The 20,175-nt window shown below is 39.3% G+C and overlaps 1 protein-coding gene across 1 annotated transcript in view; it reads right to left on the bottom strand.

The window, feature by feature from the left end:
* Positions 1–15,520: 15,520 nt before the first annotated feature.
* Positions 15,521–20,175, bottom strand: part of LOC149813937 (putative LRR receptor-like serine/threonine-protein kinase At1g05700) — a 30,388-nt gene continuing 25,733 nt past the window's right edge. The window contains exon 14 of the mRNA XM_089992421.1: positions 15,521–16,015. Coding sequence (XP_089848547.1) covers positions 15,689–16,015 — 327 coding nt within the window. The 3' untranslated portion in view covers positions 15,521–15,688. The remainder of the gene's footprint in view (positions 16,016–20,175) is intronic.

The raw sequence follows: 20,175 nt of genomic DNA, 5'->3' as shown, positions 1-20,175 counted from the left end.
AAAGGGGACGCCTCGTGACTGAGAGAAAACTCCCTAGTGGCTAGAACAAGAATTAGGATGCACCCTATGACATTTCTGTAGAAGACTTTAATCTACCACCTATGACACATTGGTAGTTCTGCCCCCTGACTCCGTGGACTGGGGACCCGGTGAGACGCCTAACTCTCAAGAAAACAAGAACGTCCATGAAGCTTGTACCACCTACACTCTCTAAGGTAGACCATGGGTCCAGTAACATACACCGTCTTTTAGGTGTACCCAAAGCCCAGAGAATCCAGTAACATATACCGTCTTTCAGGTATACCTAGAATCACAAAAGTTTTTTTTTTATATTTATATTTGCATTTAACATTTCCTTTATAATCATGTGCGAGTCATCTCACCACGAGGGGTCTGGTAACATACACCATCTTTCAGGTGTACCCAGAGTCCGGAGAAAACTGGTAACATATACCATCTTCCAGGTATACCCAGGATCTCTTAGATTTTTTGCGTATGCATACCTTTCTTATTTTTCATTTATTTTCTTGTGCGAACCATCGCACCACAGAGGATTTCCAAAATACCAAACCCACTATGGGGTTCTCATACATTATATGCATTTTATAGCCTAGGTGCCATTAGCACCGCCAAGAAGTATAATTTCTCAGATCTCGGCTCGACTCAGAGCCCATATTGAACGTTCATTTTTTAGAGCTATAGCGTATGTGTTCGTACCCACGAATTATGCCATCCACATGGCATTTTTTGCTTACTTTATATACACACATTTTTTTTCTTTATGTGCACTCTTATCGAAGTCACATGGGCTTCTCCCACCACGTCGAGCTGCCATAAGCCCTCCCGTGTCATGGCAATGTGGCTGCCATCTCCAAGTGATGTTGTGCACGAGACGCGGTAATTGTCGCTAGTGGTAGTTGAGGAGCCCACCTACCACCTATGTGCACAAGCCCAACAAGCATTTGAAGAGGGTTTTTCCCACCCTTGTTGCACCAAGCCAGTGGTGCAGTGCCACAATCGATTCATCGGACTAGGGCAGACCCTATGGGTCCTCCCTCTGACCCATACAATGGCTTGCACCACTGTAGCCACATCCCCAATACCCGTGGCATGTTGTTCGGGTGTGATCGATCCATTATGAGTTTATCTTAACTAAAAATCCAGCTGGGGTCCAACCGAACCCTGCCCATGCCCTTGCACGCGTGCTACGCACCACAACTCCAGCCTATCATAGGCATAGTGCCACTGGGCTGCGTAGTCTACAACACCACTGGAAACAACATATGCTGTCCAGCGAAAATAGGTCATTATCCTGCGTTTGATATCCAACGCCCTGACCCCACTGGGTTGGGTTAAGACCAGTCAACAACAAGGTCCACATAGAACTTTTGGATGGTTACTCAACAACAACCTGGCTCAGCAGAGCCTCATCGGTTTTCATCATCATTATTTTTTTTAAAGGTTCGTAGAGCAAACCCTGCACTGTGGAATGTATGATGGTTAATGTCATTCCAGCATAACTCAGTATGCTGGCTGGCACATACACAGAAATTTCTGGACGTTCCATGTCCCCCCCTGAATATAGCGATAGCCACATAACATGGTTGCTTGGCTCGGATCAGACTTATCATTATTTTCTTTTTTTTTATATATATAATTTATTTTCTGATTAAAACAAAACAAAACAAGTCTCTACGTTAAACATTATACAACCTTAGTGGAACGTGAGAGAGCATTTGATAACTATTAAGATACATGCATGAAGTTATAGATATATATGTATACACATGGATTTACTTGTCTCTAACCTTCTATCGCCATTAAGACGTAAGCACATACATGGTGGAACATATCCAGTATGCTATCTTTCATACGAAATTTTTCTTGCCATAATGGAGTCATTACACACTCCATTCATCTCATGTTGTTCCATTTGCACAGACTCCATCCACGTTGGTTCTTTCACACAGAGTCTTGTTTTTTTTTTTTTTATATATATGCAGATTCACATAATCGCTTATCCGACTCAGCATAAGGACCAACGTGTGCTCGATCAAATGCCCTGTGGGCTGGGAGAGTCAACTACACCCACACCCGGGCATTTCAACGAGCCTTTTTCTACCATGGTCACGATGCATGGCTGAACATGTATGTTTTTTTTTTTCAAATGAATGCAACATACTTGTTTCACGTTTAATGCACACCTACCTACAATACAGTACCCCCTACCTCTTTGAAGTCTTACGACGACACAACTGCACTATTTCTTCTTCGTCGGAGCAGCACACCACTTTGACAATGGAGTCCACACGGCCAACAATGGAGGTCCACACTCATGGTGGGAGAGAAGAAGGAATAGGAAATATTGGAAGAGAGAGAGAGAGAGAGAGCGAGAGAGAGAGAGAGAGAGAGAGAGAGAGAGAGAGAGAGAGAGAGAGAGATGATCACATTTTTCTCAAAACTCCTCTTTTAACACCACCCATGATTTTAGATATAATTTGATAATTGGATCCATATTCGGGCAAAAAAACATGTAAAATGGTGGATGGATGGAGTCATACGATCCAAAATGAAGTAATTCGACCTATTATCCATCATTGTTCAAGTTGTTCACACATCGTCATCAAACAACGGACATTTGAAGCAAAACCAATGTTATGTACTGTTTTATTTTTGTTCATTTCGTCGAATCATGGACAAACGATCAAACATAGCCTAAAGAAAGAGTTTTTTCTTGAAACCAGACCCCCAAGAAAGAAGTAATGCGCCATGATCAGATATGGTTTTAGGAGATATATAACTGTTTATATCCAAGATTCCAGGGGACACGAGCATCCAATCTAGCCTCTTGAGGCCAAAGACTCGCGACCTAGATATCAAGGTGGTGGTGAGAAAGATAATGAGCCCTGTCCTTCGTAGGAAAAAGAAGAGCGAATCAAGTTTTTTTTCGTCGAACCATGAGTCTTGACCTGGGCCCTACTTGTTGCCGAATTTAACGTATGGATCGCTCTGAGTCGTTGCCGAAGCAGAAGACAAAAGGCACAGGCGCAGGTGTATAAAAAGATAAGAACAGTCCTGTCTCACTGTCGTGTGCTTCAGATTAGCAATTACATCCACAATATTCACAGCCAACAAATTATACAAAAAACCAGCAACTTGTCAGCTATTCACATAAAGGATCAACAATGTCGTCTACTACATTTATGGTGTTCACATGTGTGTTGAACTTAGTAATGTACCAGGTCATAAGCGTATCTTTGTAATATGGTTTTCCACACACATATAATGATTTTTTTTCAAAAAACACACTTAAATATTAAGTGATAACACCACAACAAAGCAGTGGATTAGCGACGACCTCATTCTGTCGCTAATCCGTCGCTAACCGGCTTAGTGACGGATTAGCGACGAAGAGGCAACATACAGCTGACGTCGCGAATTTTTCGACGCCAACTGGCGGTGGAAAAATTCCGTCGCCAGTTCCGTCGCTAATTGCGACAGAATAACGAACGACGGATTCCGTCGCAAATCCGCCGGTACTAAACGGCGACCTCGGCTTGGCGACGGATTTACATCCGTCGCTAAGCCGTCGCTAAATTATATGTATAGCGACGGATATATCCGTCGCAAACTTGAAAAAAATAAAAAAAATTTATTTGAAAATTAAATATCGAGAACGCTACAATTTATATTTCTTATACAATTTATATTTCCTGTAAATAAAAAACAAAGTACATATAAAATTTTATATAAAAGGAATCTACAACAATTAATCGTTCCACTTTAAAATTAACAAGTTTAATTATTTACAATTCAACAATTACAATTTCGAAACAAAAAAAAATAGAACTTCTTCAACACATTAATCTAATCATCGCCAAGATTTTGTGCGTCTTCTTGTTCATTGCCTTGATCTGTCTCTTCAGCTCCGCTACGCTGATTATCGCTAGCAACCTACAAAAGAAAAGAACAGTCAGTATTGATAAACAAAATATATTGAAATAAATTATACACTATATGTGATTCTATCATGTGCTCATATGTGTTTTAAGGCAGTAAAAAAACTTTATATGTGATTCTATCATGCTCATATGTGCTCTAAGGCAGGCAAAAACTCTATATGTGATTCTATCATTAATGATATGTGTTCTAAGGCAGTAAAAAAACTCTATATGTGATTATATCATGCTCATATGTGTTCTAAGGCAGCTAGAAAAACTCTATATGTGATTCTACTATGCTCATATGTGCTCTAAGGCAGGCAAAAAGCTATATATGTGATTCAATCATGCTCATATGTGTTCTAAGGCAGTAAAAAAACTGAATATGTGCTTATAGCATGCTCATATGTGTTCTAAGGCAGTCAGAAAAACTTTATATGTGATTCTATCATGCTCATATGTGCTCTAAGGCAGGCAAAGCAAAAAACTTTATATGTGATTCTATCATGAATGATATGTGTTCTAAGGCAGTAAAAAAACTATATATGTGATTCTAGCATGCTCATATGTGTTTTAAGACAGTCAAAAAACTGAATGTGTGATTATAGCATGCTCATATATGTTCTAAGGCAGTCAAAAAAACTTTATATGTGATTCTATCATGCTCATATGTGCTCTAAGGCAGGCAAAAAACTTTATATGTGATTATAGCATGCTCATATGTGCTCTAAGGCAGGCAAAAAACTCTATATGTGATTCTACTATGCTCATATGTGCTCTAAGGCAGGCAAAAAGTTATATATGTGATTCGATCATGCTCATACGTGTTCTAAGGCAGTCAAAAAACTGAATATGTGATTATAGCATGCTCATATGTGTTCTAAGGCAGGCAAAAAACTCTATATGTGATTCTACTATGCTCATATGTGCTCTAAGGCAGGCAAAAAGTTATATATGTGATTTGATCATGCTCATATGTGTTCTAAGGCAGTCAAAAAACTGAATATGTGATTATAGCATGCTCATATGTGTTCTAAGGCAGTCAACAAAAACTGAATATGTTAAGGCAATCAAAGTTACATGAAATCTAACGACATGCAATATATTGCATGAAACTTTCGTACCTGAGAGGACCTGCAATCAAAGTTCCTCTGTTGAGCAAAAAACTGTTGAACTCAGCTCGGAGAACATCGGCGACGGTTTTATGGAAGCAGTCACGCATTGTGTCCTTAACGATCTGGCGTACATCATCACTGGAAAGAATAGGCTGCTGCTTGGAGCTTATGGTGGCGGAAGAAGTCTGTGAGCCGTAACTGGAAGAAGCAATAACAGGTGAAGTGTTCATATTACTCCCAAACCCGAACACACGACCCTTTTTGGGTTCACCTGCTGCAGTCACCCATGCTGCAGGATCAAATGATGGATGCTGAGTAGCGTCATCGCCATATCGCTCTACCATCTGTTGCTCATATGCCTCCTACAAAATAATGTTTAAAGTATGCATTAATAATTAATGATAACATTATGATAACTTGCATATTACAATGATTATTAATAGAATAAATACATACCGTTGTCGTTCTCGCCTTCTCTGATATGAAGTCTCCCGTGGTCTTCCATTTATGTGTTTCCACAAACATATTCTTATATGGTACAATGCCTCCTTTTTCTGCTTCTTGCGAAGTTAAATGATAAAAGATTTAGTTAATAAGTTTGCAACAATACTTATAAAATTAATATTATATATTGATGAGTTACCATTTTCTTCAGGTGGCTCCCAAATGTCTTAGATCCACCTGTGTGTAGATGGGCTTCAGGCATTTTTGCTCGATTTTGTGCAGCCTTCGCAGAGCAATTTCGAAATGCATCCCCCGCCCACTTATCGCACATTCCATCCCAATAATCTCTCCTGATAGTAATAGGGCCATGGCCCTTCCACTGTAGTGGATCATCTATTCCGCCAGATGCTTTTTTTGCTGCAGTCTTCATATTGTGCAGCATGTCTGCAAATCGATTGGCAGCCACCTTCTGCCACACCTTCCTTGCATAATTTTCCTCCACCGTAGTTGCGAAGCGATTCAAAGCCTACAAATATTCTCTGAAAGTTAGTAGATATGACTAAAAAAAATTTAAATAGGAAACACATTAACTATGAGAAACAACTGTATACCGTAGATGAGGACCATAATCTATCTATCACCTCTTTTGGATACTCTTTCCATTGAGCGACTGGTCCTGGTAGATATTGAAGAAGTGAATTCCTAATCTTGCATACTACTTCTTGTGGCTCAAACCTCGTGCTGCACATGAATTGGTACACAGTAAATATCAATATAAAATATTTATAAGAAATACAATAATTGAAAATGAAATACTTACGGTCGATTATCGATATACACTATTCGAATGAGTCTTCTTGTGCCAGACTGAGAAGACCCTGCTTCCTGTGTTGGCTCCTGACTTGTGTGATCAACTGGTGTAGGTGGGTCGTGTACAGGCGAAACATCATCTGTAAAAAAATACGTTAGAAATTCTCAGAATGCGCATTTCAACTAATCAAGCATCCAATTAGTTAAATGATATACCTATCACAGGAGCCCGTGAAGATGAAGGCTGAGCCTGGCTACTACTAGATGAGCGACCATTGTAACCTCCACGAACCATATTCTAACAAATAACATATGTCATACAATACATTCAAATAATTCACATCAAGTATTACAATACATTCAAATAATTCGCATCAAGTATTGCAATACATTCAAATGATTCGCAACAAGTATTACAATACATTCAAATAATTCAAATAATTCAAATCATTCACATCAAGTATAATACAACCCATTCATTCGCATCAAGTATTATAATACATTCAAGTTATTCACATCAAGTATTACAATACATTCAAGTCATTCACATCAACTATTGCAATGCATTCAAATCATTCATATCAGGTACTGCAATGCATTCAAATAATTCACATCAAGCATTGCAATGCATTCAAATCATTCGCATCAAGTATTACAATGCATTCAAATAATTCAAATCATTCACATCAAGTATTACAATACATTCAAATAATTCAAATCATTCACATCATGTATTGCAATGCATTCAAATCATTCGTATAAAGTATTACAATACATTCAAATAATTCAAATCATTCACATCAAGTATTGCAATACAACTCATTCATTCGCATCAAGTATTACAATACATTTAAATAATTCAAATCATTCACATCATTCATCGCAATGCATTCAAATCATTTGTATCAAGTATTACAATACATTCAAATAATTCAAATCAATTACATCAAGTATTGCAATAGAACTCATTCATTCGCATCAATTATTACAATACATTCAAATAATTCAAATCATTCACATCAAGTATTGCAATGCATTCAAATAGAGGTTTGTATTACAAGATTTTGCTCACTAGCTTGAGAATTCTTCCTCGTCACTTGTTTGACTTTCATATTCTTCTTCTTCTTCTTCTTCTTCTTCTTCATTGTTTACCCATCCACTTGGTATATCATTTGGATCACATTCTTCTATGAATGTTTCATCGGCCAGTGAAGATATGACATGCATATCATGCGCAACATCGTGACCATAAGCGAAGTCATAGATATCATCTGATTGAAAGTAATCACTGTCTTTAGCTAACTTGTCTTCCTGTAACTGATCATACTCAGGGTATAGTTTGGACTTCACCTTATAAACTGCCCACCATTCATTTCTATCTGACTTTTTTATACTCAGATATGAAGTATAATAAACTTGTTGAGCTTGCGAGGCTAATATGAATGGTTCATATGTTCCAAACCTGGATTTATGATTCACCTCCACAATGCCTGAAGCTTTGTCGAGTCTTGTTGCAGTTGGATCAAACCAATGACACTTGAATAAAGTTACCCTGTTATTTATGCCTAAGTAAGTCAACTCCATTATTTCCTCTATAACACCGTAGTAATCATGTTCATTTTCACCATAGCTGCTACCCTTGACACACGCCACTATTCATCATTGATTTGTTTATACCGTAATCTTTTGTATGGAATCAATAACCATTTACGATATACCCGTTGTAGCATTGCACAACTTTGGTCGGACCATTTTCTAAATCACATATTCCTTGATCTTTAACATCACCATGGCGGACCTACGCACATACATAAACAATGATTGTGATCACGACCAATTAAGTAACTTAGTGTTGTTTACAAGTACAAAATTTATGTTAGCGTCTTTACCAATTGTTTGAACCACTCCACAAACTTAGTTTCACGTTCTTTTTGTACTTCTGCATCAGTGAGATGTGAAACTTCTCTTTGCAACTCCAGATCAAATCGTCTGCAAACCACAAATACTTATATTACCGAACCATGTATGCATGTATAGAACATAAAAGGATTTATAATTGTGTTGCGTTTACATATACTTATTCGATGTATGGGTCGATCGCTGAGCAATTAAAAAGAATATAGATGTGTGCTGCGTCTTGCTCTCGATCTGTCAAGAGCCTTGATCGGCAACTACCAAATGCATGCCCAAGTGGTTGAAATATCGACAACTTGTCAGCTACAGTTACTTGTTCTCCATCATCGTTACGGGGCGGGCATGTATAACGTGTTGGAATGTGAGGTTCAAAGTACATAGATGAGAAATTTGAAATCTCTTCTAAAGTGTACGCCTCACAAATAGAGCCTTCTACTCTTGCTTTATTATGAACCTTTTTTTTGAGGTCGAACATGCATCTGACAAAAATATACATTTCAATTTTTAAATATCTGTCATTAAAGAGACAAATATAAAAAAATATATACCTTTCAAATGGGTACATCCATCGATATTGCACAGGGCCACCAACCCTTAGTTTATATGGCAAATGTATGATCAAATGTTCCATAACATCGAAAAATGCTGGCGGAAATATCTTTTCTAGCAGACAAACAGTGGTGATGACAGAGTCCTCGAGATTCTTTACATCAGATACTACGACTTCTGATGCGCACAATGTTCTAAAAAATCCACTCAACTCAGACAATACCCCCCATATAGGTTTCTCTAACATATCATGGAATGCTAGAGGTATCAATTGTTGCATAAAAATATGACAATCATGGCTCTTCAACCCATATAACTGTCCATCGTCAATCTTCATAGCCCGAGCAATGTTAGAGACATATCCATCTGAAAATCTCAATTGTCTCAACCATTGACATACATGTTTTATTTGATCAGGTCCAAGCACGGACTTTGCCTTTGGTTTCAGTACTTTGCCATTATACTCTTTGAGTTCCAATTCTGGTCTTTTACATATTACTTTTAAATCCATACGGGCCTTCGGATTATCCTTAGTTTTCCCTTTAACATTCATTACCGTATTGAACATATTATCAAACACATTTTTCTCCACATGCATCACATCCAAATTATGTCGTATCAATAGGGTCGGCCAATACAGTAGTTCCCAAAAAATAGATTTCTTCGTCCAATTGTGATCCTTCCCAAATCCATGGAAGGGTGTAGGACTGCGGGCATCTGTTAATACATCTGGAAAGTATCGCAATCTTCTTAGAATCTCTATGCCAGACAATCTTGTGGATGGACCTTCCATTTCAGTTGTGCCTGCTTTAAACACATTCTTTTGTCGTCGGAATGGATGGTCGCTGGGTAGAAATTGATGATGGCACTCAAACCAGCAATGCTTCCTTCCATGCGTCAATTTAAAAGCTTTGAAATCCTCCATGCAGTACGGACATGCCAACTTCCCATGTGTGCTCCAACCAGATAGCATACCATATGCAGGGAAGTCACTGATTATCCATAGAACAACGACCTTCATGTTGAAATTTTGTTTTTTGTGGGCATCATACGTGGTAACACCGTCATCCCATGGTACTTTTAGTTCATCAATCAATGACCTTAAATATACATCAAGATTTTGGCCAGGTGAGGTCGGACCAGGAATCAACAGAGACAAGAAAAGATTTGGACGTTTTATACACAAGCTTGATGGAAGGTTGTATGGAGTTACAAATACTGGTCAGCATGAGTATGAAGTTGATCTACCCCCAAATGGATTAAATCTATCTGTACATAGACCGAGTCTAACATTTCGCACTTCCATTGCGAAGTTTTGATGAGTACGATCAAAGTGCTTCCAAGCTTCAACGTCAACAGGATGCGTGATCTTGTTTTCATCATGTCGAACTTTATTTGCATGCCATCTCATGTGTTTAGCTGTCCTTAAAGACATATACAATCGTTGGAATCTAGGAGTGATAGGAAAGTAGCGGAGCGACTTGTATGAAACTTCCTTTGATCTCGTGCTACCATTGCCTCTTGTCTGTGGCTTGAACCGAGGATGCCTACATGACGGGCATGATAGGTTGTTTTCCTGCTCCTTGAAATACAACATGCAGTGATTTGGACAAGCATCAATCTTTTTGTACCCCATACCTAGAGCGTTGACCATAACTTTCACACGATAGAAATTTTGTGGCAATTTCTTATCTTTGGGCAACATACTCTTCACAATCATGCACAAACGGTCAAAACATGATTGACTCAAATTATACTCGGACTTCAAATTCATTAGTTGAAGAACTGCAGACAAGATAGTGTGACTCTCGCAACCGTTCCAAAGTGGCTCATCAACATCTCTAAGTAAATCATAAAATCTACTAGCTGCATCGTTTGGTGATTCTTCATCTACGACAGTTCTTACATCACCAGAACTCATAGCAGAACCCAGTTCTGTTCCTGCGGCATCAAATATCAAATCCATATATGGATTATCGTGCACCACATTCACCCGTGCATCAAAATTATTTCTAAATTCTTCTCCATGAAACGTCCAGTTCTGATAATCACTCACAAAACCCTTCCTGTATAGGTGATGTCTAACGTCATGAGGTTCTATAAATCGATTATTCTTACAAATCTTGCAGGGACACCTAATCCGACCTGTGGGATCCACTGTACTGACACTTGTAGTTGCAAATTCAATAAAACTTTCAACACCATCCATATATTCATGCGATAACTCATTGTCCACTATCCTACGATACATCCATTCACGGTTTGCAGTCATTTTCTTATAATGTTACGAATAATAACCTAACCAATTAAAAAAGAACCATCAGAATGCTATGATGAAGAAAATATCAAATTTATTATGCAATATATGATGTCATACAATAACAAGAATTATGATACATGCATTGATAACTTAATATTTTCATGTGCAAACTATTAATGACACGATACAATCATTTGAAGCATGCTTTTATTATACAATTTCACATGGAAGTCATAATCAAATTGAAAGTAACTACATGCAAGCATGCATACAATTACATCAAACATTGTAATACATCATAATCATTCATATCAAACAAATGGCAAACATGTACCTGCAGCAAACACACTTCAATATTCCACTAACTACTACCATGCCTAACATGGACTCCGTACTCCAAAAATAAGAACACTTCCATATTCATACATTAAAATCATGCTCAGCATGATCTCCGAACTCCAACAAAGCAACCCTAAATATTAACAACTAAGTGAGTGTGTGAAGAATAAATTGTTACATCTAATAAATTAAATAACATGTGATACACTTGCATCACTTACTCACCACAGGTATTTACCTGATTTGCATTGTTTTTGTCACTTACTTACCACGGATGACTGAGCACAAGCGGGTTCCGTTGAGAAATCTGCAAAAAACAATATTTTAAAATGAAGTCACCACAAAAAGCAAATGAAAACATTTTGCATAGGCCTTGAGAAGCCCCAAAACCGCAGGGGGTCGACCCCATGCAGGAACACAGGGGGTCGACCCCCTGCGTTTCGGCAGGGGAGTCGACCCCCTGCCTGTTCCGGCAGGGGGTCGACTCCCTGCTATTCCGGCAGGGGGTCGACTCCCTTTCGGAACATAGGGGGTTAACCCCCTGCCTTTCCGGCAGAGGGCAGAGGGTTAACCCCTTGCCGGAACAGGCAGGGGGTTAACCCCCTTGCCGGAAAGGCAGGGGGTTAACTTCCTGCCAGATGCCTTTCCGGCAGGGGGTTAACCCCCTGCCGGAAATCGCGATCCCCGTAATATATACCTATCTCCAGGCGAACGACGAACGGCGGGAGCGGGCAAACGACGAACGACGGGAGCGGGCGAACGGCGGGAGCGGGCGAACGACAGGAGCGAAAGAAGAAAAGGAAAAGAGGTTTGGGAATTAGGTTTATCGACAATTAGCGACGGATTAATTCCGTCGCTAAGCCGACGTAAATCAAATTTACGAACATAGCGACGGAATATATTCCGTCGCTAAGTCCGTCGCTATGTAGCGACGGAACATTTTCCGTCGCAGCATCCGTCGCTAAATGGTGCATCCATTACGACAAAATGTTCCGTCGCAACATCCGTCACTAAGTAGCGACGGATTTTGCGATGACATATATTCCGTCGCTATTTTCGTAAATTTCATTGATTATAGCGACGGCTGTGTTTCTCTCGTTAATCCATCGCTAACTAGCGACAGAATTATTCCGTCGCTAATCACTGATTTTCTTGTAGTGTAATGAATAAAACTAGGTTTTCAAAATTCTTAAGAACACACCTAAACTTTTCCATGGTTAATAAAAAACATTTAAGGATCTGTTTTTTTTTTATTGTTTAAAAATAGATGTGTTGTAAAACCTGACTGAGTCAACCCAATCTAGCTAAGTCAGGGAGGGACCTCCCTCTTCCCCCACGTTCTTTGTGGAGGAAAATAGGAAGAGTCTCATTTGAATGGCATTGAAGAGGGTCCCTCCTTCCCCCACCCAGCATGGAGGGGAGAGGGGGTTATAAGTAGGCCTCTCACCCTATGTTTTTTTGTGAAAAGGAACAATGATTGAACTTGAGTTCAGTTTGAGACTGAGCCCAGATCAGGCTGGGTTTGGGTTATGTTCAATAAATTCATAATTATCAAAAAGCAAAAAAAAAAATATCAAAGACTAAGGTTAGGGTTTGAAGCCCCAACCTCTCATAAGAAAGAAACTACCCCTTACTAGTAGGCCAACCTGGTCTAGTTGGTCAAAGAGAACAAATAAATTGTATATATACACACACCTTATTTGGGTATATATATAAAATTTGAATACGAGTCGAACATAATTCAAAATTTGATAATCAGATCAAGATGGTCGGTTGGATCTCTTGTGATTCTTGATATCTGGATCCAAACCCGTTTGATAGGTAAAATGGTCATTTTATTTTTGTTCTACCTATTTTGGTAAAACGAGCACAACTTTTCACCCCGACATCGGATTCAGGTGAATTTTAGACCAATAGATTTCTCTTTCAAAAAGAAATCTATTAGTTAAAGATCAAAGTCTAACAAAAAAGCTCAGGGAGTGTGTTATACAAAACTTGTAGAAAATTGGACTCCACAGTGATCTACAACATTCATTTAATGGATGAAGATTGATATTTAAATCACCAAAATCAGACTTGTATCCTGAACAGATCTATAGGGTCAGATTTGATAAAAACAACTTAGCATCATAAGATTTAAAAGGGTATGAAGACGGGGATGAGTTAAACCGCACTGTCGCTCTTACATGGCTGGGCCAATTGCAAATGAGTCAGGCCTATTAAAAGGAAAGACTGAAGCCTTGACCCGACCCAACCCAAGCCAAGACCCGTGACTCATCTGGCCGACTCTAAACCAAGGTCAAGTGAGCTCGGTATCAAGCCTGGCTCAGTATGAGTGGAGTACTAGAAGCCCACCGGGCTAATGATGTTCATCTCCAAATTGCAACCAGACCATGCTACAGGCAGAATAATCCGTTTACTTGTGCCACTGAACGCATGTATCTACACCGATCGTAGATATGGACAGGCAGTAATCCTTTCATCAGCAGGGGGTTCTCAAGTGACACAAATTGCTAGGGATTGTAATTAACTAAGCCGCTTGTAACTTTCTACTCGATGACTAAACTGAGCTCATATTGAGCAAAGCAAGGCAAGCTACAACAGTTCATCAAAGCTCATTTATCAGCATTCGAGCAGCACTGCTTGGTTCAGATGCACGTTTGCCTTGTTACCTCTAAGCAAATAGACAAACTTGAGGTTATTTTTCTTCCAAGTCAGAAGTGGGAGACCTTTGATTCGAAGGAGAGAGTTGGGCAAATAATCCTCTGATTTGATATCTTCACTTCCTTTTTGTTTTGTTTTTTCTGTCGGATGAAATATCTTGAGATCTTAAATCCTCTGAATTAAAAAACTGAGGCATTTAGAAACACTGAAACTTTTCTGAAATTGGCTGGGTATGCTTTTTGACTTTTTTTTTACTATAAATTGGCCGAGTATGTTTTTTGACTTTTTTTTTACTATAAATTGGCTGGGTATGTTAGCTGTGAGAATGTGAGACTTTGTAAAAAACCAAGCCGTATAAAAAAAAGAAAAGAAAAGAAAAGAAAAGAAAAGAAAAGAAAAACCCTTAAATTGCATTTTGGAAAGTAGCATCTGCTGGTAATTAACTCAACAGACGTCTCACTTTCTTCCATTGGAATATGTAGCTTGAGCTTTCCACAAGAAATGTCCTCTTTCCACATGATGCAATTATTTACTTTGAGAATCAACTTCTTTCCAAACCCTTATTTTTAGAAGAGAGTAAGTTACAAAAAACTACTCAACTAATCACCTATTCACCGAAGTTCAAGTTTTCTATTATTACATTCAATTGCTTGCTTTTTCTTAATTCATTTTAAATAATTTCTCAAGGTTGAAATTTACTTTCTTCTTCATTTTTGAAAAGAAATTATCTTATGTTTACTTGATAAGGCAATGGAGAGAAGATATTTTAGTCAAGTAAGTGATTTCAAGACCAAGCAAGTCTCTCAAACAGTAAGTGATTGCTAGGACTTGTAAACAAACCAAGCTGCTTGTTTCTGCTTCGATAAAGAACTTGCGAGGAACCAAGCTAGAACAAGAAGCCGCTTAGCTTAGCCCTGCTTGCAGAGGTTTGGTAAGCTCGTAATACGTATTTTGTAAGATCTATGACATATATAATGGGGCTATTAATTGCTAGCTTCCAGGGTAGAACTCATAAGGAGAGCTTATTTTAACCAAATCTGACCCCATGGATGTGTTCAATATGGACACTAGCAGGAATTGACCCCTGGATTACATTATTTTGACAAAAAATAAGATTTTTGATGAATGAAAAATCTGGTACAATGTATGCCGTTGTTTTTTCACCCCCACAAAATCTGACATACACCTCAGAAAAATATGATCTAGGGACCGTTTTATATTAAATCATGTACATCACATCCGGAGGGTCAGAAGTGCAACTTTCTTTTAATTAAAAATTTGGAGTTTTTTACTAGGGATTTCCTTACGAAAAATTATGCATCTAGTGTAATAACAAAAATAATATGCAGCTATGTATAAATAGTTTATAGGCTAGGCAGTTCTTACAATATTTACTTCAAATATTATTTTCATTTTTTACTCATCTATGTCAGTTGCTTGTTGCCTTTAGCTATATGAGATTTAGTAATGAAGCTTACACAAAATAATCTCCAAGATAATTAAAAAAACTATAAAATCGAATAAGATACATTACACCAAGACACTCCAATTGTTTTGTTTTTAGAGAACAGTATCATCCAATACCCACTAGAATGCATACAAGATCAACAACCCTGGAGCAATGAACAACCAAGAAAGTTGATGGGCTGCTTTTACCTTGCGGAAAGAGAACCATACAACACAGAAGCCTGAGTATGTCCATCAACTATAAAGTTGTCACTATAGGAAGAGCTAGATGCTTCTGATTTCTGTTGGGTACTATTATTTGAAGTTCCAGAAATCAACACTTCATTGCACAGCGCAATGGCTTCCCTTAGTTCACTTACTACCCTGTTCATATTTGGCCTTTTGATCCCCTTATCTTGAGTGCACTCTAGTGCCAAGTCTGCTACCTGCCAGAATGAACTGGCATCATACCTCCCATTAAGGTTTGGATCTGCAATGCTCGCATGGTCGCCCTTCAGACGGTTAGGAAGCACCTGCATAAAACAATTAAGAGATGATTAACCTAAGTGCTTGCCATCGAGAATCATAAATCAAACATCCACATAAACCATCTAAACATGAGAATATGAAAAGTTCAGAAATCATTCATCAAAACTTGAAAGTTTGCACTATATTAATGCATTTGAGAAAGGCAAATAAATCACATCGGTTTCCACTTACAGATGGATAAAATTTTCCAAGAAAATTCTATTTCTAGTTTATACAATCTTAAATTCTTATAAAATATAGTTGACTATGAGAAGGGTATGCAAAGAAGGGAGCATTTCATTACCAAAGAACTGCAAATTTTACATAGCATAGAACAGCACTAATGTAACTGCACCACATAACCAATCATTCTTGTGATGATGGTTTCTCTTAGTAGGATCTAAAATTAAATAAAACTTGGAAAAATCTCAGTGGCCTTTTGAAATAAATAATCATAAAAGCTTGAAATTGCCACAATATTATGGATTTTGTGGGGCTTTTACAATAGGATGCAGTTTTTTATTTTATTTTTCACTTTTGGAAACAAACTAGGAACACATATTTCCGGAGTACCAAAGTTCGCACACCATATAGATTTAGGAGAATAATGTGCTTATTGTGGCGTATTCGCAAAAACATAGGCAAATGCATACATGTAGACGCCATGAAGTGCGGGTACGGGTGTTCAATGCTCTCCTCAGCCTATCGACGCCCACGATGAGCCCAAGCCTTAGGTCGATGGTGAACAGGACCCTAAACCCAATAAGAATTACCAGAATATGGCCAATACAGTTGGCTTTTGGTTGTTGGCTCTAATCATACATACAACCCAACCCCTCTTTTTATAATAAGAGATAGGGGTGTGTAAAACCCCCTCCGACGGGTTTGTCAGAGGGGATAAAAAAAAAAAGGGAAGATGGTTTCCCATTTGGAGGAACCGCCTTCCTCATTGTAGATCAGGGGGTTGAGGATAAACCTCACCCCCCATGATCGGCGAGGAGGGTGAAGGTTATCCTCACCCCTCCGTGAGGGCTACGCCCCCCTTCACTCGAGCAAGAGGGAGAGCGACAAACAGAAAAAAGAGGGTTTCAGAGGCTTACCGGCACCGACGACGAGGTAAAACCTTCCACCTTCTTCATCTTCGTCTTCTTCATTTCTGCTTTCTTTTTCGGAAAAAAGGGGGTCGACAGTCATTGTTGTCGGTGAGTTGCAGAAAAATGAAAAAAAAAATTTTAGCCACATTTTCTCTATGTAAACTTTGAACTCTTTTCCTCTGGGAAGTGATACCAACCGAACTCGGACTCCTGAGGTCCCAGATCAGGGTATTTCAAAGTGGTATCAGAGTCAAGTTTACACAGAAAATGTTATCATTCATAATAAGTTCAAGGACATAGGAAATGATACAAGTCTCTACTCGATAAAGACACATTAGTGATTAGATTATTTTGTTATTAGGAATGACTAGCGAGTGACGAAGTCACAAAGACCCAAGAGCGCAAGACCCTTCTGAGCCTCCTGTCGTAGGGAGAGAAGAGTTCATCGCTGCAATGACGATGGCTACTGGAGTCATGGCAAGCATGACTCAGATAGTTAGAGACTTGACACCATGACCCCCGCCGATTTACATCTTAGTTGGGGACCGAGATAACTATCGTCAGAACTACCCCTACTCTACTCGGGGGCGACAACCACAACCATACGGGTGAGGGACTTACCAGTCCTACCGTCATAGAGTGAGGTCTGCACGTGGACAAATAACAAGAGATTGGATGACGACTCGAGGAGTCGCGAGTGGAGTATTCCCTAGCGCAAACTTTGCATCTCGGGGAGGGTCTCGTATGACTAGTGCATGAGGATGATATATGTCCCGAGCTAGCTATGCGACTGCATGAGTGGAGTCAATCAAAGAGTTCCACATTCAATCAGAGAATCACTTTCTGAAGAAACTAGGAGAGCGGCAATTCAGATAGCGAAAGCAGCATGGCAAGCTATAGAAGCCAGCAGAAGCAGCCCAGGATCAAGGCACATACAGGCAACTTTGAGAAGTTCAGAGGAAGGAGGCGAGGATGAAGATTCAACTGAAGATCCCGCCTTACCTACCTACACTCTTGCCTCCCCTACCCACAGTCCTTCCTCGCCTTCTTATACTCCTGCTTCGCCCCAGTACAACCTAAATGTTCCTCATGCGAGTCACTCTCATCAGACACGAAAAAGTTAAAGGAACAAACCAAGCTTCAGGTAGATTAAAGAATGATATGGCGAAACATTAGGAATAGTTAGCGTATTCAGTCTAGTTCTATTATCTTTTGTCTTGCATTGTTTTCTTCTTGCTTTCTAGTGATATTTTCTTTACATGTATGAGATTGATTAATGAAATAAAATGAATATTTTTATCATAATGTCTAACATGTGATGAAATTTTGTATAAGTATAGATAATGTTAATGCAACATAAATGACCACTTGTAAGGGAACATCCTATCTATCTAAGGACATTGTAGCTGCAAGATGAGAGAGGGGGCAGCTTGACGCAACGATTGTGGATAGGGAGCACCTTGGCAGACTATCGCGAAGGGCGCCTTCATCATCCCCTACCATGGAAGGTACACATGTTTAGGGAACTCATGCATCGTTTCGTACCTCTAAGAGGCATGCTTCACGTGAGGGTAGAGAAGAGAGCTTGAAGATCTCACAAGGATCGCTAATGAGAAGCTCAGTAGGTGAAAGTACGAGGATACCTCCTGAGTATACAACAAATCGCATTTTGTACGAGCTCTTGCAAACGACCTGAGCTCAACTAAGTCAACTCCAAACTATTATTTCTGACATCACCTCTTGGGCTGAGAGGTTCAAGAACATGCAACCCCCACTTTTCGATGACACTCCTCATGGTGTCGTAGCGGAAAATTGGCTAATACAAGTGAAAAAGGCCTTGGATGCCATTCAGTGTCCAAAGGATCAGAGGGTTTAGATAACTGTGTCGAACTTGACTAGCGATGCCGAGCATTGGTAGAGGTCCATCAAGGACACCTTGGAGCAAGATACATATTTACCTTGGTCTACCTTTATGAGGAGATTATACAGGCAATTCTTTCGAAAGTGCCAGAAAGTGGAAAAAGAAGAAGAATTCAGGAAGCTGAAGTAGAGCGATATGATTGTAGCCGAGTACACAGCTCGATTTAACTCTCTTTCTCATTTTGCCAAGTCTTTGGTGACAAATGAGAAAGAGAAGTGCAGATATTTTGAGAGGGGCTTGAGATATGAAATTCTAAGGTAGGTAGGGCCACAACAGATAAAGAAATACATTCGGCTCGTGGATTACGCCTCTAGATATGAATTTTGGAGAATGAGAACAAAAGAAAAGCCTGAAGAAAAGGAAAAGCCTAAGACGGAAGACAAGGTCCAACACAGTGGTAGCAATGTGATAGAACCCGCTCGAAGGAAGTTTCAGTACAAAGAGAGATTTCAACGAGAGAATAAAAGGCAATGCGGAGGCCAGACCCAGGGCAGGCACATCAAGAATGTGAGCAGTCAACAAGCTAAGATGCAGAAGATTTAGAAGACGGCCCAGTTGGACAACACTTGCATGACTTGTGGCCTTTAGAGGCACGAGGAAAAATGTGACTTAAGGAACGTGAGGTGCTTCAACTGTCAGTAGATGGGTCACTATGCCATTGATTGCCCATAGCCTGATCGAAAAAACAATGCACCGTAGAAGCCGAAAGGCCGTGCTTACACGACGGCTCTCCAAAAAGCTCTAGCCAGCCCTGAAGTGGTTGAATGTACACTTTCTGTTTCGGGTATTCTAGTATATGTGTTATTTGACTCTAAGGCCACACATAGTTTCACTACTTCAACCTTTGGGAAACGGTTGCCGGTGGCACCATCTCGTTTGAGTATAATAACTATATAGTAGAAATAAAAAATTGAGTTTTCTATGAACTTATTGCAACTCAACTTCAAAGATATAGACGTTGTTCTTGGCATGGATTGATTGTTGGACCATCATGCCACCATTGATTGCAAAAGAAGTGTGTCCGCTTTCAAACTCCCTAGAATTCTACTTTCACATATCAAGGTTTAGGAAGCTACCCAAGCCAGCGATTATATCTTGCATGAAGGCCAACAAATATATTCAAGAAGGATGCATTGAATTTCTAGCCTAC

Source organism: Nuphar pumila, chromosome 16, assembly GCF_984573655.1.
Source record: "Nuphar pumila chromosome 16, dmNupPumi1.hap1.1, whole genome shotgun sequence".
Classification (NCBI taxonomy): domain Eukaryota; kingdom Viridiplantae; phylum Streptophyta; class Magnoliopsida; order Nymphaeales; family Nymphaeaceae; genus Nuphar; species Nuphar pumila.
The sequence above is the reverse complement of the archived record's forward strand: the minus strand, read 5'-3'. Positions and strand labels throughout refer to the sequence as shown.